General features: G+C 39.9%; 1 protein-coding gene across 1 annotated transcript in view; it reads left to right on the forward strand.

The window, feature by feature from the left end:
• Window positions 1-21,556, forward strand: part of CD109 (CD109 molecule) — a 135,862-nt gene that overhangs the window by 21,236 nt on the left and 93,070 nt on the right. Inside the window, exons 3-5 of the mRNA XM_518588.8 lie at window positions 5,611-5,639; window positions 12,700-12,930; window positions 18,745-18,870. Of these exons, the coding sequence (XP_518588.3) occupies window positions 5,611-5,639; window positions 12,700-12,930; window positions 18,745-18,870 (386 nt within the window). The remainder of the gene's footprint in view (window positions 1-5,610; window positions 5,640-12,699; window positions 12,931-18,744; window positions 18,871-21,556) is intronic.

Here is a 21,556-nt window from a genome sequence, read left to right on the forward strand (position 1 = left end):
CTCTGTCACCCAGGCTGGAGTGCAGTGGCGCAATCTTGGCTCACTGCAAACTCCGCCTCCCGGGTTCAGGCCATTCTCCTACCTCAGACTTCCAAGTAGCTGGGACTACAGGCGCCTGCAACCACGCCCGGCTAATTTTTTGTATTTTTAGTAGAGACGGGGTTTCACCGTGTTAACCAGGACGGTCTCGATCTCCTGACCTCGTGATCCGCCCGCCTCGGCCTCCCAAAGTGCTGGGATTACAGGCGTGAGCCACCGCGCCTGGCTTCTACTGATTCTTGTATGTTGATTTTGTATCCTGCAACTAGACTGAGTTTATCAGTTCTAATCGTGTTTTGGTGGCATCTTTAGGTTTTTCCAAATATAAGATCATATTGGCTGGGCGTTGTGACTCATGCCTGTAATCCCAGCACTTTGGGAGGTGGAGGAGGGCCAGATCACTTGAGCCCGGGAGTCTGAGACCAGCCTGGGCAACATAGGGAGACCCTGTGTCTATTTATCTTTAAAAAGTAAATTAATTAAAAATATTATATCATCTGCGAACAAGAATAATTTGACTTCTTCCTTTCCAATTTGCCTGCCCTTCATTTCTTTCTCTTGTCTGATTGCCCTAGCTAGGACTTCCAGTACTATGTTGAGTAACAGTGGTGAAAGTGGGCATTCTTGTCGTCTTCCTGATCTTAGAGGAAAGGCTTTCAGTTTTTCCCCATTTAGTATCATACTAGCTGTGGGTCTGTCATATATGGCTTTTTTTTATGTTGAGGTATGTTCCTTCTATATGCAGTTTTTTTGAGGGTTTTTATCATGAAGAGGTGCTGAATTTTATCAAATTTTTTAAAATTATCAATTGAAATGATCATGTAGTTTTTGCCCTTCATTCTGTTGATATGATGTATCACATTGATTGATGTGCATACAACTTTTTTTTTTTATATTCAGAGTCAGTGCAGAGCAGTGGTTTAGAGCTCAGGCCCATGAGTCAGGTGGTCAGGGTCAGAAGCTTGGCCCCACTACTTTTTGTCTGTGTGACCCTGGGCAAGTCATTTCACATGTCTATGTCTCAGTGTTCTCATTTGTAAAATAAGGGTAATAATACTTAATAGTATTTTTGTGAGCTTTAAACTCAATGTATGTAATGCTTTAGAACACTCTGTAAGTGGTATGTACTATTATTATTATTTTATTCATATAACTAAAAAATTGTATTCTGTCTGATCTGTTGGTTGTTTCATTGTTGCTAAACACAAATTTAAGTCTTCTATCCCCGTGACCAGTTCTGTCCAATACAAGTATAAGTCAACTACATAAGTTATTGGAAATTTTCTAGTAGCCGCACTAAAAAAGAAAGAGAAACAGGTGAAATTAATTGTAATAATATATTTTATTTAACCCAATAATTTACAAGTATTATTAGTTCCACATTTAATCACTATAAAATTATTGACATGACATTTTACATTTTTTTGGTTGTAAGTCTCAGAAATATGGGGTGTATTTTACACTTGCTGCTTATTTCAGTGGCTCAATAGCCACATGTATTTAGAGGCTCCTGTATGTGACTGAGCAGCTTTAAAGAGTTGCTAGTTAATCTTGCTCATTTCTGAAGTGTTCCAGTCAACTGTTGCTGTGAAATAAGCCACCCCCAGATTTAGGAGATTAAAACAACAATGGTTTATTATTTCTCACAATTCTCATTTAGCCTATACACGCTAGATTGATGATTATTGCCATTATTTTTGTGATAGTTGTGAATTCCATGATAGTTTTTGAATTCCACGATTCCTTCTACATTTATTAGTTGGAATTCTGTGGTAAGGAATAACTCTTTCTTCTCTTTCACTCAGTCATATATTTAATTGTACATCAGCATGAACTCATAGATTCTTGTTGTATTCAGTAGGTTGTAACCCATTATTTATTTTATTATTCCAGTGATCTGACCATAATATTTTAAATTAAGAAAACACCCTCTCCACACATGCTCAGGTACCTGATGAGATCAGAACAAATTCTGCTACATGGATGGTATTCCCAATTCCATCCCCCAACACCCCCGTATTGCAATGTTTAAATGTTTCAGCCCAAATATTTCACAGGGTCTACTTGCAGAGCCCCATGCTTCTCTTCAACAAATGTTTTTACAGGACAAAATCTGTCCAGTAAATTGTCTCTATTTATGGTTTCTTTGAAAGTTTTACCAAGTTTACTTGCTGAAATATCCTAGGGCTTTTCAATTTCACTTCAATTCAGTATAGAATATAATAAGTCTTTCCCATTAAAAGTAAGCTTAATGAACAGAAGTTTCTTCCTACAAGGTAAGATACTCCCAAAGTACAACTGGTGTATATCCAAAGATATGAAATCAGTATGTTGAAGAGATAGCTGCACCCCCACATCCACTGCAGCATTATTCCCAATATCTAAGATATGGAATCGATGTCAGTGTCCATCAATGGATAAATGGATAAAGAAAGTGTGGTATATATACGTAATGGAACACTATTCAGCCATTTTTTTAACAAAAAAAAATGTAAAAAGAAGGAGGTCTTGTCATTTTCAGTGACATGGATGAACTTGGAGGACATTATGTTAAGTGAAATAAGCCAAGCACAGAAAAACAAATATTTCATGATCTCACTTATATGTGGAGGGTAAAAAAAGATGAACTCATAGAAACAAAGGGTAAAATGGCAGTTACCAGAAGTGAAAGGAATGGGGAGATGTTGGTCAACAGACACAAAATTTCAGTTATACGGGAGGAATAATTTCAAGAGATCTAGTGTACAGCATGGTGACTATGGTTAATATCAACATATTGTATACTTAAAAATTGCTGAGAGTAGATTTTAATTGTTCCTTTCCACAAGTAGTTATGTGAGGTAAGGCACATGTTAGATAGTGTGGTTTAGCCATTCCATAAGTTATACCTCATTCCATAAGGTATACATCTATCATCTATATGTCACATACCATAAATATATTCAATTATTACTTGTCAATTAATAAAAGAATAAAACATTTTCAAAGTTAATTTATGTGCACATTAAACCCATCCTAGAATAATATTTTGCTAACCAAAAAAAGATCCAGGACAAATGCTAAATCAGGATGCTGGAATAACAGTGTCAACTGGGATAATCCTGGTGAGGCCTCATCTTGTCCAAAGACCCCCTTTTGATCGGGCCAGGCCTCCTGGCTACTGCTCTCTTTCTGGCTGTGGTCTTTGCTCACCCAGCTCTTTGGTTTGGTAGACTCAGGTTGATCTCCACTGCTTTGCATTTGCTGCTCTTCTGCCTGTAACATTGTACCCCTCCTTGCTCATATGGCTAATTTCTCCATATCCTACAACCCTAGACACTGGCATCATTTTCTCTAGGTGCCTTCCCTTCATCCCTCCAATGTGCTCCTTGTCCTACCTGTACTATGTATATCTGTTCCACGATACTTCCTTCTTCACCTTTTTGAAACACCATGTTCAATATCCTGTTATTTAAGAGTCTTGCTCTTTGCTTCCTATGATAACAGTTATTAGATGAACTGATCTGTGCTAGGTGGTAAGTGATGGTGATGAATTACTTATCTGTTCCTGAAAACATACTTGTATTTCATGGAGGCCCACTGGGGTGGTAGTCTTCAAAGTGAGTGTGCACACGTCTAAGAGTATATAAGACCATTTATAAGGATGGAAGTAGAAAATGTAGTAATTTTTATTGCTTTTTTTTTTTTTGAGACAGTATCTCCCTCTGTAGCCCAGGCTGGAGTGCAGTGGCGCGATCTCGGCTCGCTGCAAGCTCCGCCTCCTGGGTTCACACCATTCTCCTGCCTCAGCCTCCCGAGTAGCTAGGACTACAGGCGCCCGCCACCACACCCGGCTAATTTTTGGTATTTTTAGTAGAGATGGGGTTTCACCATGTTAGCCAGGATGGTCTCGATCTCCTGACCTCATGATCCACCCGCCTCGGCCTCCCAAAGTGCTGGGATTACAGGCATGAGCCACCCACGCCCGGCCAGTAATTTTTATTTCTATTATTTTATTAAGCAAAGCTAAGAAGTTAAAGTGTTTCTCTTTTTCTTTTTATTGATTGATTTATTTATTTTTGAGACAGAGTCTCGCTCTGTTGCCCAGGCTGTAGTGCAGTGATGTGATCTCAGCTCACTGCAACCTCCACCTCCTGGGTTCAAGCAATCCTCCTTCCTCAGCTTCCCAAGTAGCTGGGACTACAGGCATGCCACTATGCCTGGCTAATTTTTGTAGTTTTTAGTGGAGATGGGGTTTTGCCATGTTGGCCAGGCTGGTCTCTAACTCCTGACTTTAGGTATTCTGTCTGCTTCAGTCTCCCAAAGTGCTGGGATTATAGGTGTGAGCCACTGTGCCTGGCTATAAAGTTTTTCTAATGTTTAATATTTTGGTTGAGAAAATACATGTATATAATTTTATAAATCTAATTTGACATTGGTAAGGTATACTAAGTATTTTTATTGATGGAGTACTCTATCATAAAAATTTGAAGACTACGTCTGTAGGGGCATATGACATCCTCAATGGAAAACTCTTCAAGCTTTTTGACACTATAATAGCTAACATATTTCAAGTGTTTTCTATGTGTCACGCACTGTTTTATATGCTTTACAGGTATCAACATACGTATTCCTTATAACCACCTCATGAGATTGATATGATTATTAGCATCCTCATCTTATGGATGAAAAAAATTGAGCTAGAGAATCAGGTAATTTGTTCAAGGACAGGGCCAGTACATATCAAATTCTTGATGTGGTCTGATTCCAGATGCTGCTAGCTTAACCCCTGCTGTGTACTGTGCTGTGCTCTGGTGCCTCTGCTCTCACATGATAGACCCATTTGGCTTCCTGGAGGAGAGGGACCACATCTGTCTTGCACATTGTGCTAGTTTTTAAATGAATGAAGGAACCGGGGCCTATTATTTCCTTCTCTCTCTTTAAAGTCATCTTTTGCTCCATTTTATTTCCCAAGGGCCTGCCATCTTCAATAGGAACTTTGGACAAGTTCTCTTTTATTTTTAGCATGAAACCATTTTTCCCCTTGAAATAAATGGATCTGATGAGAAATTGGCATGAGTTTAATTAGCAGTCCTATGTATAGAAACTTTACACGAAAAAAGTCTGCATCACCCCAGTACTCATGAGTCAGTTATGAGTCCCAGCTCACCCCTGACATGACTAATGCCTTCCTTTCTTCCTTTATCACGAGGGTATGAGGACAAGAAATAAACCTCAGACTACTTCTGTACAGTGTGTGAAGTGTCCTGCAAGCACGTATAACCTTAAAATAGCAACAAGGGCAGCAGCAACAATGACAACAAAAATGATAATGGCAAAGAGAAGCAGAACCTAATGTTTTTTGGGTTTGCCCACTGATACCCTTTTAATCCTGATTTTTAATTGTTTGGCACAAAGATATGTAATAATTTCTTGGGTCTTCTGGGCATTTAAATGTCATTTTGGTTTCACCAAATGTATTTACGATTCCACCTACACATGTAAGAGTATTGGGAGAGTTTTGGAAGGTTTGTATTCTATCATCATATTCAAATTGTGCTAACTCTGTTTTCTTTCCTGTTTTCCTTGTAGGCTCTTTTAAGACACTTACTCTTCCATCAGTAAGTATCCATTTAAAAAATTTGGTTTCAGAAATATATTGTATCAGTGAACTAAATAAATTAATATTTTATTGGATTTTATGTCAATTCACACATTTCATGTTTCATGTAAGTTTGGCTTGAGTTTAGTTCAGCCTTCAGATTATTTATGAATAATATTATTTCAAGGAGATTGATTATGAGGCTCTTCAAACTCTTGGCAGAGATTTTCCTCTTGTAAAATAGAAGACTTCACTGAAGGAAACTGGCCTGGACTATTAGCACAGAAATCTGGACTGGTCATAAAAAGGAACGAGACCATGTCCTTTGCAGGAACATGGATGGAGCTGGAGGCCATTATCTTTAGCAAACTAAAATAGGAACAGAAAACTAAACACCACATGTTCTCACTTATAAGTGGGTGCTGAATGATGAGAACACATGGACACATAGAGGGGAACAACAGACACTGGGGCCTACTGTAGGGTAGAGGGAGGGAGGAGGGAGAGGATCAGGAAAAATAGCTAATGGGTTCTAGGCTTAGCAACCAGGTGATGAAATAATCTGTGCGACAACCCCCATGACACAAGTTTACCTATGTAACAAACCTGCACTTGTACCCCTGAACTTAAAATAAAAGTTAAAAAACACAAGGCATCTGGGCTGGTTTGCTCCTGCTTCTGTCGTAATGAGCCTTCTAGTGTGGAGCTCTGCTCCTCCGTTTCCTTGTGCTCGAAAAGAGCAGTGCCATGCTGAGACATACTAGAACTTGAGGCAAAAGGAAAAATCAGTAATATTGACCCTGTCTTTGTTTAAAACTTCGACTTTTTTGTTTATAATTTTTTGCATTAATTTTGATATTTTAAAATATTGTATTAAAATATTATTTTCTTGATTGCTAAATTTTTTGGTACCCCCTTAAATTTTGCACCTTAGACAAGTGCCTCACTCACCTCACCATAGCCCTGGCCTTGGAAAAGAGAATGAAGATACCATCTTTATCTCACAGCATGTCCTGGAGTGAAATGAGATGTGGAAGTGTTGTAGTACTTGCTATAGAAATGGAAAGGAGTTATTATTTTGTTGAGAGATTCATAAAACCTTATTATTAAATGTTTGTGGATGAATCTTCCTATAGCTTTGATTTGGAAGTTTATACTTTCATTACTATGCTTTGTTTTGGAGCTTTACATGCTTAATGTACAGTATAGTAAACCACAGCATCCAACATCAGGTGCAGTTTGATATATGTACTTTTCTGAGAACAGAGGACTAATGACTTAGGCCCTGACACATTGTATACTTGATTAGTATCAGCATTACCTCATAAGCCAGGTTCTCTCATTACCTTAAATTTTTTTTTTTTTTTTTTTTGAGACAGGTCTTGGTCTGTTGCCCGGGCTGGAGTTCAGTGGCACAATCATGGCTCACTGCATGCAGCCTCAATCTCCCAGGTTCAAGCAATCTTCTCACCTCAGCCTCCCGACTACTGGCATGTGCCACCATGCCTGGCTGATTTTTTATTTTTTGTAGAAACAGGTCTCCCTATGTTGCCCAGGCTTGTCTCAAACTCCTGGGCCCAAGCATCCCTCCTGCCTTGGTCCCCCAAAGTGCTGGGATTACAGGAGTGAACCACCACGCCTGGCCCACTTAGTACCTTTTGAAAGTTACTTGTCAAGTACATTCAGAAACCACATTTATTTTGGGGGGTTCATAGAGAATATTATACTCTCAAACGATACTTTATAAAAATTACTTAGTATGCTATATCTATCTGTTTGTTACATATTATATTTGTACTTTCTTTCCTAAGAAATATACTGCTGCTAATAATAGAAAGTGGAAGAAAAAAGGCATAAGCAGGCAGAAGTGGGGGAAAAAAACCCTGCAATCTTTGTGGCAATAAAACATTAGATTGCATTAAAATAACCTAAAATATTAGATACTGGCCCCAGTGCCTGGGCGCAGAACTTTGTTGAAAGGATATTCCAGTGGTAAGATGAAAATAAATCCTGTGTCATATATTTGCCCTATAGCAGAAGGAGGGTGGGGTTTAAGCTCAGGAATCACAGCCTAAAGCACAATAATTGTCTGGTTTCCTCAAAGGAGTTTGCAGTTTCACATACCGGAAGTGTAGAAAGGCTGAAAGGAGAAGGCGGGGCAAGGGCATGAGAGTTTCTTTCAATGATACTAGTATAAACTGTACGTGTCTGAGCTAATAACTAGAAATTTGTCTACTACACTTCTTTTTTTTTTTTTTTTTTTTTTTTTGAGACAGAGTTTCTCTCTTGTTGCCCAGGCTGGAGAGCAGTGGCACGATCTCGGCTCACTGCAACCTCCGTTTCCCGGGTTCAAGAGATTCTCCTGCCTCAGCCTCCCGAGTAGCTGGGATTACAGGCATGCACCACCATGCCCAGCTAATTTTTTTTTGTATTTTTAGTAGGGACAGAGTTTCGCCATGTTGGTCTGGCTGGTCTTGAACTTCTAACCTCAGGTAATCCGCCTGCCTCAGCCTCCCAAAGTCCTGGGATTACAGGCGCAAGCCACTGCGCCCAGCCTACTATACTTCTTTTAAGTCTTAAGTATATGAAATACTAACTCTGACATCCAGTATTTGTCTTTAATATTATGTCATTTCAATTGTATATAAATATAGCTATTATCTATTGAAAGCTTTATTAGAGATTATATTTTGGAGTGTATCTCTTTTTAGTAAAGCACAGTATGAAAGACTTAGAAATAAAGTGTACGGACAAATTTGATACTGCTTGACAAAAAAAGAAGGCTCTGCATTTTAATGAGTTTTCAATTAAAGCAGAACCAACTTTTTTTTTCCCCAGTGAGAACATACCTGTGAATAGAACCACCTTTTAAAGTGCACTTGCATTCTGACACTTGTAAGTGTAATATTTTAAATTATTTTTAAGGTCTTTATGGCTTTTTAGTGTAAAATATAAATATTTCAAGAATGTGTTAACACAAGTGTGTTTTTTATTTCTGATTTACTCATTGTACTTCAAGACACTAAAATAACCCCCAATATGAAGTAAATAAAAAACATAAATTGAGACAATATAAATATTGTTTTGTACACAATATGGCAGAAAAACTTCTTTTGTTCTCTTAGTCAAATGAAGGAGTGGTTTTATTTGATTAGAAATGTTTTTAATGTGTAAGTATAATTACTAATATATTTTTAATGGAAACTATCATCTTAGATTTCTCAATTTTATTTTGAAAAATTGTCTCCGTTATGTTTGGTAACTGGCATTATTCCTGAAGTATATGAGGATAAATACTATTGTGTTGTCTCAGTTTCCTTACAGCAGTGAATCTTTCAGAGAAGGTGAAATGGCTTTAGACAGCCCAGATTAGAATAAGTAATCCTTGTTTATTGTCTAGCAAGAATGTTTTTGAATGTGCTTACCTTATGTATCCTAGGCAGAGAGCTATCATCTCCTCAGAGAGTTTGCATTTATGTATACACGAAATAGACGTGCCTAAGTGAGAGTCAACATACCCAATCCAGAGGCTGATTGATATTCTGTTGGTCAAAGCTTTGGGATATTGTCAATTCCCAGACTCTTGTCCTGCTTTCAGACAGCCTCTCACTGTGGGAACTGCACCTTCCTCCAGCCCTGTGCCCTCTGGTCAAGGAGTCCAAAATCTCTGTGGGTAAATAATTGACTCCTGTTTAAGAGCCATGGAAGTCACTTATCAAGGAACAGCTTTTTTTCCCCCTTTCCCCCACCAATTTCGGGAACCTTTTTCAGTAACTGTGGCCCCAAGACGGCAGAAGGCAATTTACCAGTAAAGATGCAGGAGCTTCTATTACCTCATGGTGTCCACTCTGCTGTGGGCAGGTTATAACCCACTCCAGATCTGGCACAGAGAGAGAAACTTTTATAAAAATTGCTTAAAGTCAATAATCTTTTCTGCAGTCTCATTATGCGCCCCCATTGTTAACCACGGAGCACTGAGGTCTGCATTGACACCACAAGACTCTGGAGCACCACCCAGAGTACGTGGTGACACCCCGAGACATGTGGTGATGCCCCATGCTTCATACAGGCACCCAGGTCTAATGATTCACCAAGGCCCATATTGTCATCTCTGGGTGGCCTGCCCTGGGACTAACACTGAGTCTTTGAGGATCCCAAATTACCTAAATTTTATATATGGCAAGGTGGGGTTTTTAACGGGGAAAAGTTAAAAAAGCAAATTAGTTAAGGTAACCCAAAGGAGCAGGAAGATAGTCAGTAATGTTTCCCCTGAGTCAGTGTCAGCTCCCTGAAGGAGGATAGAGTAGGAGGTAGAATAAAATGTTTTCGGGCATATTTGCGTTTATTTTAATTCTCTGACCCTTTAGGCTGCTTGTGGTTAATAGGCTTCTTTAGCTCTAGGCCACTGTGTCATTAATTTGACATCAGTCTTCAATCTAGCATCTGTTCTGGGGCCTCTGTGCCACTAAAAATGATAAACATATCAAATCATGAAGAGCAATCCCATCAAATATATTTTTAAACATGAAATATTTAGAAATCGATGCCATTTATAAGCATATAATATTCTGGTTCCTGGTGTATATATTTTCTTGTTTATAGTATTAGGAAATCTGATTCAAAGAGTCTGAGGACTGAAGTATCACTTGAGAAAATAGAATTTAAGATTGCAAGTTCCAGGCTAGACTCTGCTCTACCAGGGCGCAGGTCTTTGGTTCATGTTGTATCCCAAGTACCTAGGACGTCCTGGTACACAAAGGGTGCTCAATAAATACTTCTTTAGGCTGGGCGCAGTGGCTCACATGTATAATCCCATCACTTTGGGAGGCCAAGGCGGGTGGATCACTTGAGTTCAGGAATTCGAAACCAGCCTGGCCAACATGGTAAAACCTTTTCTCTACTAAAAATACAAAAATTAGCTAGGCATAGTGGCGCACACCTGTAGTCCCAGCTACTTGGGAGGCTGAGGCAGGAGAATCGCTTGAACCCAAGAGGTGGGGTTGAGATTGAGCCACTGCACTCCAGCCTGGGCAACAGAGCAAGAGTTCGTCTCAAAACAAAACAAAACAAAACAAAACACTTCTTTATTGAAGAAAAGCAAAAATTGACACCAGAAGTCATTTGAAGGTGACATACTGATTGTTTTTCCTAACATTTTATTATTAACTTTTCAAATATACAAAAAACTTGAAAATGTTTCATAATGAACTCTCCTATACTTGCCACTTAGGGTCGACCATTAACATTTTACTATACTTGCTCTATCATACATCTATCCATCTACCCATCTTTCTATCCATCCATTAGTTCATCTTATTTTTAAATGTATTTCCAAGTAAATTGCAGACATCAATACTCTTCTCCCTAAATATTGCTGCTGACCATTTTATTGTTGACAGTGGTTTCTTGCGCTTTCTTCATATTCTTAACCACATTGATAGCATTCTGATGTCTGCTATTATTGGAAAATCCCCTTTGAGCTATCTGTAGACAAAACTTATTTGCAAAAATGAGTCAAGATATAGTTTCGGGACCTCAGTTTTAATATGAAAATCAACTAAAAGTCAAGCATGCTAGTTATCTATTGCTAAGTAACTCTAAAACTTTGCTTCAAACAATAATAAATTAAACTTTTATTACTTCTCACAGTCTTTGTGGGTGAAGAATTGGGAACAATATGGTTGGGCATTTCTGATTTGGAGTCTCACGAGGTTGCAATCAAGATATCAGCTAGGGCTGCAGTCATCTGAAGGCTTCATCAGGGCTAACACATTCTGTGAGGCAGCTCATTCACTAGGCTGACACGTGGTTGTTGGTGGTTGGTGGGAGGCCCTGGTTCCTCCCAATGTGGGCCTCTCCACAGACTTCTCTAGTGTCCTTACCACACCACTCTGGCTTCCTCCAGAGTGAGTGATCCAAGCGAGAAAGAGAGACAACAGGGAAGAAGGTATTCTTTTTCTGACATAGCCTAATTCTAGGATTTAGAAGGAAATCACTAAGTCTGGGGAATTAGGCTTCACCTTTTGAAGGGACTAAAGTCAGAGAATTTTTGGACATATTTTAAAATTACCACATCAAGGTGTGTGTGTGTGTGTGTGTGTAGTGTGTGTGTCTGAAATGATTTTAATAAGAATATCCACCTGAGGGATTGTTGTGAATTAAAATGATATAGTGCAGGTAAACTGCTCAGTATGGCTCTGGTCTGCTAATGCTAGAAGGTAGGACTTCTATTGTTTATTATTATTATTATTATTATTATTATTATTATTATTTTGAGACAAATTCTCACTCTGTTGCCCAGGCTGGAGTGCAGTGGCACAATCTCGGCTCACTGCAACCTCCATGTTCAAGCAATTCTCCTGCCTCAGCCTCCCGGAGTAGCTGGGACTACAGGCGCATGCCACCACACCTGGGTGATTTTTGTAGTTTTAGTAGAGATGGGGTTTCACCATGTTGGCCAGGCTGGTCTCAAACTCCTGACCTCAGGTGATCTGCCTGCCTTGGTCTCCCAAAGTGCTGGGATTACAGGTGTGAGTTACCGTGCCTGGGAGGGATTTCTGTTATTAATAGTAGTAGTAGAAGTAGCAGCATCATCATCCCTACCAAGACTATGACACATATGCGCAAGATACATTAGGAGAATGCATCTCAGAAAACAGGTTGAGAGAATATAGCAAGAAACAAATTTTGTGCAGAAGAGCCTTTCATCAGCTGACTGCCTCAAATAGGGTGAGCGTGGAAAAGAAGGTTGAAGGATGTTAGATATTCTGACCTGCAATAACTGTTAGGGAGGATGAATTTGCACTTGGAATAGGAAATGGCAAGGTGACTCCTGCTGAGGGAGAGCAGTGGGCTATGTGTCCCCCATTCCAGGAGCCCTGTGATGTAACTGGAGAGCAAACTGCAGGAAGTTAAAAGAGGGAAAACAAATTAACTCTGATGCCTGGGAGGGGCAAATTTTCAACATCGCAGTTACTTTTGATAATACTGTGTATTTACTTTTTTTATTCTAACTTGCAATTAAAACATTTTTGAGGTAAAATAATGAGACCTTGATGTGTGATCTCTTTTCCCCCCAGCTACCTCTGAACAGTGCAGATGAGATTTATGAGCTACGTGTAACCGGACGTACCCAGGATGAGATTTTATTCTCTAATAGTACCCGCTTATCATTTGAGACCAAGAGAATATCTGTCTTCATTCAAACAGACAAGGCCTTATACAAGCCAAAGCAAGAAGTGAAGTTTCGCATTGTTACACTCTTCTCAGATTTTAAGCCTTACAAAACCTCTTTAAACATTCTCATTAAGGTAAGTGCCAGACAGAAATGAAGCAAGGAATTCTAGCCATCTTACTAAACCCCTCTGGGAAGTTCTGCTTGTGTTATTGACACTGGAATATCTTAGAATTCACCTAAGATAAGCTTCCCTCCCAACATGGAACTCCTCTAATAGGAAAGAAGGTGGTGCATGCAGCACTGGGTTAAGAGCTCAGCCTCTAGAGCCAACCTGCTTGAGTTCCAGGCCTGGCGTCTTCATTGATTTATACAGTTGTCAAACATTTATTAAACTTCTGTGTTCCAGGCACAGTGATAGGGCAGTGAACAGAAGAGATTAAGTCCCTGCTAACACTGAGTTTATTTTTCAGTGGGTAGTAGGAGACAGACATAATAAATAAACGTATAAATATATATTTATAAAGGGACAGATATGTATGTATTTGTGTGTGTGTATGAGAGAGAAAAAGGGAGTGAGAGACAGAGAGTTTGTGTTTGCTACTTTCTTTCTTTCTTTTTTTTTTTTTTGAGATGGAGTTTCACTCTTGTTGCCCAGGCTGGAGTGCAATGGCATGATCTTGGCTCACTGCAACCTCCGCCTCCTGGGTTCAAGCGATTCTCCTGCCTCAGCCTCCTGAGTAGCTGGGATTATAGGCATGTGCCACCACGTCTGCCTAAATTTGAATTTTTAGTAGAGACGGGGTTTCACCATGTTGGTCAGGCTGACCTCGTGATCCACCCACCTCAGCCTCCCAAAGATACTGGGATTATAGGCGTGAGCCACTGCGCCCAGCATGTTTGTTGCTTTCTCTAGGGTTGTCTGGGAAGACTGATTTGAGCAGAGAGCCAAAGGCAGTAAAAGAAAATAAGCCCATACAGAGGGGGAAGCACATGGAAAGGCCCTGAGGGGGAGCTTGTTTGGCGCATTGGAGGAACAACAAGCTGGCAGTGTGCTGGAGCCCCGGGGCGAGGGGACAGGTGCTAGGACATGAGGTCCTATACAAGTAGGTGGGTTAGGGTGGGGCTCATGCAGGGCCTTATTGGCCATGATAGGGACTTTGAAACTTATGCTAAGTGAAGTGAGAATTCACTGGAGAATTCTGAGGCAAGACTTGATGTAATCTAACTTAACATCTTAAAAGGATCACTGTCAGCTCTAAGAAGAATAGATGCTAGATGCTAGCTGTGTGATCCTGGGTAAATTTATTAACCTTCTAGAACCTCAGTTTCCTTATCTAGAAAATATGTAATAATAAAACCTCAAAAGGTTTTTATGAGGCTTAAGTGAGATAATTCAAGTAAACCATTTAGAACTGTGTCTGGCACATAGTACATGCTCACTAAACGTTAGCCATTATTATTACTTTAGGAACCCCTTTTGAAAGGTAGTAATTTTGTCTCTGCTGCTTAATACTCTAATGATTTGGAGGCACTGTGGTTAGCACACTGAGTGCTTTCCTGTGAGAATCAAGTTGAAGACAACTGAGATCCAGCTGGGCCTGGTTTTCTATATTTAAACGGAGAAGAACACTGGACATTTGATCATCACTTGGAAATAGGGTGACTAACATCCCAGTCTGCCTGGGATGCCTCTGATTTTAAAACTGAAAAGTCTCTGGTCCTGGGAACCTCCTTAGTCTCAGGACATTGGTTACTCCAGATATTCTAATGAATAACATAGTGTGGAAGGTAAAGTAGGCCTTTTAGTTTGGTATCTTCCTATTCTTAGTTTATTTGTTGTTATAAATTAAAACAACAAAACCCAATCAAATAAACATGTATACATTTAACTTTGAGCCAAGATATATTTGTAGCCAGTATCACATTTGTTGCCATGGTGTTCAATGCATATTTCTTGAATTGAACTAGCATTATTTCAGAGTTTGCCTTTGGTATGTAATGGAATGTTTATAAAGCAGGTTGACATAGTGAATAGTATTTCTAAATTCATGTCACCCCCCTGAGCAGAGTTGAACTGACTCCATTCATACCATCTTTCATCATTTATCCACATATATGGAGAGCTTACTGTATGTCAGAAAGGATGTGTACAATAGATGGTTTAATAAATGTCTGGCTATCTCTGGGTGTTTACATTCAATGCTTCCTTCTACTGCAGGCAAATAAAAGTTAGCACTGCATAAATTGCCTGTTCTAGACATCAACCCAGAACTAACCCTGCTGGTTCTGGATAATTAGTCTGTGCATTTTCATAGTTCTGCCTGTCTACTCTGCTCTAGTATCTTCCTTTGAATCTTTGATTTGCAGATTCTTTGGGCTCTTCTGTGCAGTTTGGGACTTAGCAGACCACGTTTGGCTTTCTGGAAAGGGCTCAGAGATACTTTCCTCTTATTAGCTCTGGTACTGATATGACCCTCTTGGCCAGGGGAGGGGAGTTTAAACTAAAATTCTACCTGGAACCCAAAGTGTTTTGGAACTATGAGTGAAGGGTGGCCATGCTCCTGTCTCTGTACCTGGGAGGTGATGCTCAAATGTGGACTTAGGTCTAGCTGCTTTCTTCCTTGTAACTTGCAGAGGCCAGGTGGGAGCAGTAATGTGAACTCTTTCAGCTGAAAACAGACATTTGGGCCAGGTTTACAAGTCTATGATATTTTCTACATCTTTCAGTGTGGAATAATTGGTGTCTTGGCAAAACTTTTCAGAAAAAATTGGGACTTAGCCTGAACTGGAGCCCCTGACTGAGACAGTTGTACTCCTTGGCACAGCACCACCTGCAGGCTGATGTGGAGAAGTGCACCTGAGAGTTAACGGGGCCCATCTTGCCCAGCTAGAAATGGCTGCAGGATGTAGCTAAGATACTGACTGTCACAGCACCTTCAGGGTGTTCATTGTTGTTCTTGGGGACTGCAGGCCATCTTTGGGTGTTATTCATTTTGCATGCCCCAATAACTGGTCTTCTCAGGAGGGAAAGGAGCTTCGAGGCCTTTTGGCAGTAGAAAAAACATAACCTATGTCTCCCACGCTTCTGGCCTCCTCTAGCCAATTTGGCCTGACACAATGGAATTGAGTGCCTCTGACACTGTGATGGCAGCTGGCATGGCTGGCTTCTGCTCTGACCTCTCCATCCAGAAGTTGTTGGTGCTAGTACGGGTGAATGATCTTGTAGGGGAACAGGTGTTATTGGCTTGGGGGTATATCCTGTTATTGTGCCCTGACACTCTGTTTTGGAGCAGTGGTGGCTAACTCAGAACCTGACCGCTGGCCAGGTGAAGAAGCTATCTTATTTGAGTGATTTGAATTCTCTAATTCTACAGGCTGGACAGACATGTTATTCACACATAATCCAGAAATAGTCCTCACAGACATATTCTCCAGCCAGGGAGCTTACTGCTTGAGACAATCAGGTACTGTGTGCTGTGTTGAGGCATCTCACAGAGATCCAGAGCGATCTAAAGGTGACTCGAAGGGCATGTGGGGCCACTATTCCAGGATCTCTGGCCTGCAGCCTTTCTGGCTGTGACGGGGGTATTGCTCATACTGTACATGGCTGTGTCATAGCAGCAGATGGCCACATGCAAATGCTGGGCTCCGCTGTGACATCACCATGCTTGGCTGGTTCAAATCCTGATGTGCCTTGTAGACTTCTGGTGTTTCTGCATTCTCTCCCTCTGCCTTATTGGTAACAGTTAGACCTAGGTCCAAGACAGGCTTGGGAAAGCAGAGGAATTATCTCATTCTCCCCCAACCCTCCAGATCCCCCAGGTACAAAGCCATCAATGAGGTCAGTTCAGACTTCATTGTCCAGGAGAAATGTATGCCCTCACTACCATAATGTTTCAGTAGAATATGGACATTCCATTTTCCTACACTTCAGGTAACACCAAGAATTATTGTTATTATTATTTTTATCTTTGTCAGACTGACAGAAGAAACACAATATTGTTTTCATTTGTATTTCCTTAATTACTAGACGGCATATATTTATTGGCTATTTGTATTTCTTCCTTTGTTCCTGAGCCTTTGAACTTCATAGCCCTCCCATGCGTCATGCTGTGGCAGGCACAGTAGGGCCAACTGCCCATTACAATGCCTGGCCCAGGAGTTTACCAAGGATACAGTGACCTGCTTGTTCTTGACTTGCTTTTGGTCTCTGGTTTTCACAATTGGTTTCTGGCTTATTAGACTGCTTTCTGCACAGTTCTCAGCATTGTACTTACCCCTAACTGTCATATCTCCACTCTGGGAGAGAGGTTTCTTCTGTTCTAATAACTGGCCCCACTCACTACTTCTAGGCAAAGTTTAGAGGATAAGTCTAAGGGAAAATATTCAACCCCTGCTCTCAGTCACAGTCTAGTTGGGAATAATAAAATATAGATTTTTGGCAAAATAAAATATGTAAAATAAACATATTTTACTGCCTTTAACAAAAATATGTATTCAAGAGAGATAAACTCCAGATATACTAGGGACTTTCCAGGAAGAAGTCACCTCTGCCTATTGGAGGCAGGTATAGGAGGCAAGAAACTGAAACTGATTTCACCAGTGGACAAGGAAGGGAGGGATTTCCATGCAGCAGTTGCAGAGACCTACATGCATGGGCTTTTGGGAATAAACTGCAAACAAATCTGTATGTTTGGAGGAAGATGAGCCTAGAAATGTAGATGGAGTAGTATTAGTAGGGGCCTTGTAAACTAGGCAAAGGAATGTAGACTTCCTGTAGGCAAACAAAAGCCATGGGTACCTAGTGGTCTAGTATAATCATCATATACTATAATTAGGGATTATAAAAAGTGTATAGCCACTGCTTTTTATATGCCAGGGACTGTGCCATGTATTTCAACCACTGTAACTCATTCTCAGATTTGCGTTTCAGATGGATCACACCGTTGGCAGTGGGGAAGATGTATTGTAGAGGGCAAGACTAGAGGGGGAAGATTAGTTGCATTAGTTAGAAAATAGGACATGGTGGCTGGATGTGAGGATGGAAAGAAGGAGACACATTAGAGATATATTAACCTAACAAAGTTAAAAGGTCTGGAAATGTGAGAGAGGAATCTAGGATGACTGCTGGAATGGCTTGGATAAATGTTGCATGAAGGGATTGTTGTTTGGGAGGTTATAGGAAGAATGAAGTGTTTTCCATGTATATCCGTGATTAAACATCTCTCCAATATGCTTTTGTTGAGTTAAAAGGCAGACATGAGTTTGGATTCTGAATTTCATCATGCACTGGTGCTGTAATATTGAGTCATGCCAGTCACTTGAATGCGTACCTCCCTCTCCAGGCATCAGTTTTCTCAACTATAAAGTGAGGATAACCATGTCCTAAAGGAGAATTGTAATGATTAGAGATAAGGCAGAGTGCCTGACACATATTGGGCCTTTAATAAATGGGGCCTGTTATCTCTACAGTTAAATTTTCTTTTAACACTACTACCACCACCGCCGCCACCAGGGGTTTGGTGACGTACATGTTGTACTGTTTCATGTAGAAGGAAACAGGGTGCCAGGAATTAAAAGGTGGAACAGAATCAAGATGAACTTGGGAGAAATATGAGAAAAGAATAAACTTTGATTTGTCTTCTTTAGAAATATAGAGCCTACGTTTTCCAAAATGTTCATGCAGCATTCATCCAAGCCATTCCAGCAGTCATCCTAGATTCCTCTCTCACATTTCCAGACCTTTTAACTTTGTTAGGTTAATATATCTCTAATGTGTCTCCTTCTTTCCATCCTCACATCCTGCCATCCAGCCATATTTGTGCCGTATTTTGGAGTAAAGTTCTGGACCTGGGTGGGAATGCTGCAAGGCATTATTCCTAACCTGATAGGATACACATGCACATGGGCAGCCTCTACATACTTACATGTCTGGTTTTCATTTTAGGACCCCAAATCAAATTTGATCCAACAGTGGTTGTCACAACAAAGTGATCTTGGAGTCATTTCCAAAACTTTTCAGCTATCTTCCCATCCAATACTTGGTGACTGGTCTATTCAAGTTCAAGTGAATGTGAGTATAAATATATTTTTTGGGGGGAATGTTAAAGTGATTTAATTAGGTCAGGTGGGGGAAAATCTCCAAAGTCATTTATACAATGAAGAGAAAAAAATTAATGTGAACATTTAGACAATTTAAATGGTTTATTTTTAATTTATGATGTTTATCAAGGGTTTATTTAGCTTTCATTCTAACATATTAGAATTTTCATAACTGTTGTCTTTTTCTATGATATGATGTTTAAAGGTTAAAACATTTTGACATTTTAGTATACAATGTTTACTTATTTATTTCATGCATTATTTTAAAACTAAGTAATGAACACATAGCTATTATTTGGCAAATTTTATGCCTTAGAATAATGACTCCTAATGAGTGATTAGATTAACCTACTTTTATCTTTGTTTTAAGAAACAGTGACTTAACTAGCCACACTGACTGCTGTTCCCCAATCCTTTTTCCCTAGCTTCTACACCTATTGCCTTTACTTGCTGCCAACTTGTATAGCTCTGAAATCTAAATGGAGGGCATTAAATGGCATATAAATCTAAATGGGGGGCATTCATTGGAATGAATGAGACATAAACACAATGGGATGGAAACAATTTTAAAAAGCAATGAGACTTAACTGTTTTATGTGATATAAATTGGTCATTTAGTATATAACATGTAAACCTTTATATTTTTCTATATTTATGTGACATATAAACATATAAGATATAATCAATTTTTTCTGTATCTAAAGGGGAAGATATGTAACATAAAATGCATGAAATTGTAGCTTATTCTAAGCATTGTTGCTGAGCCTTGAGTAGGTGGGACTCGTGTGTGAATTGACCTGTATGAATGAGAACAGTGCTGGAGGCACAATGGACTCTCAGTATTTGCTTCATGGCCACCCTGCATCTTTATGGGTGTTTGTATGATGTGTTTACCAATATTATTCTTTTTAAGGTAGCAGAAGCTCTACCGAATGTATGATGTGGTTTTAAAGAACATTTGAGGCAATATTATGAAAGGGGCTCATACTTTTAGAGAACAATGTAATGCATAACCATTAAAGTCATGGACAATTTTCAGTGAGGTCTTTGCTTATTTCCTTACTTATAACAGCATAATAATAACCACTGTTATAAATGGAAGCCTAGAGCAGGACGTGATGAGTTCTAGGGGAAGTGGAATTCTTTATATCTGAGCTTGTAGAGAAAGTGGAAAGAGTAGGCATTTGTGAAACTTAGAAAATAGGGAAAAATTTGTGTGGGAGTAGGGAAAATGGAAGAGAACCTTATGCGTCTGGGGATTTGGGAGAAGTTGATGTTACTGGAGCATGTGGAGAATGATGGCGGTGTAGATTAGGAAGCACGTTGTGAGTTTAAAGTAGTTTGAATATTATTTTCAGTTCCCACTTAAATTCTTAAGAATCGCTTTTTTTGGTCCATCCATCCATCCATCCATCCACCCATCCATCGATCCTTCTATCCACCCACCCACCCACCAACCCAGTATGTGTTAAGGACTTTATGGCTGTGATGAATACAAAGAAGGTAAACACATGGACTCCATTTTCAAAGGTCATTGTCATGGTGACATGAACAATATGATAAAAATTAAATGACATAAGGGGGACAGACAAACACAAGGCAGTGCAATAGCAGAGAAATTGTAAGGTGTTCAGTCCAGCTTGGTGATAAAGAGGGTTTATTGTTAGCACAAGCACCGATGTTTTGGGGCCAGCTGCTCCTTCTGTCTCCCATGGTCTGCTCTGTTCTCCTTTCACTCTTCTGCCAACCTTTGAGGTGTTCTTCAGTTCTTCTGATTCCATTAGCTTAGCTAAATAACCATCATGCCCAGAGTCTTTAAAGCAAGCCTCTGCACAGGTGGCTGGCAGCCTGTGGGTGGGCCGCCCTGGGTCAAGGTGTCCATTGTTGGTCCATTCAGATGCCGCCTCTGCACAATGACCAGCAAGAGCAGTTTTAGCTGGATAACAGGCGCTGAGGGATTAATTTGTTCATTGAATGGTGGACAGAATAAGTACCAGAAGAGAGGGGGATAGAATAGCAGAGGGAGACTTTGCAGAAGATGTGAGATTATACTTTGAAAGATTTATAGGATTTATCATGTTGTGGTTTGTGGACTTGGCTTGTCATATTGCTTTTATAGAAAAAAAATGCTCTTAAGGAAATTTAGGTGCTTAAAAAATGAAAAGCATTTGCAAGATCTGGCCCTTGCCCAACTTTTCAGTCTTGTAAAGTGCCGCCCTTCCTCTTGAACTCTATGCTTTAGACATCTTATGTCCCTTAAGTTTCTTAAACTCACCGATCTGTCTCATTCTAGAGCCTTTCATCATGCTGTTCCCTCTGCTGAGAATGTTTTTTCTTCCTTATTCTCGCTACTTGCTTTTAACCTGCAGGCATTCTCTGAAGTGGCCTGGCTGTTCCAGACATTCCCATAGTACTGTGTGCTTCCCTTAATTCATTCATCTCACTCTTAGTTAGTGGCCCATGATAGACAGTAGCCTTTGTAAAGCTGGTGACCTTCTGGTCTTGCTCACCTCTCTATTCCTGGGACCAAGTTCAGTGCTTTTGCATGTAAGTAGAAAGCAGTATTTTCTTAAAACGAATGTGTGAAAACTATATAACAATAATTTGCCTTGAACCAAATGCAATTTTCCCTTTTGTATATTCTATAAAGCATCTTT

Source organism: Pan troglodytes, chromosome 5 (assembly GCF_028858775.2).
Source record: "Pan troglodytes isolate AG18354 chromosome 5, NHGRI_mPanTro3-v2.0_pri, whole genome shotgun sequence".
Lineage (NCBI taxonomy): Eukaryota > Metazoa > Chordata > Mammalia > Primates > Hominidae > Pan > Pan troglodytes.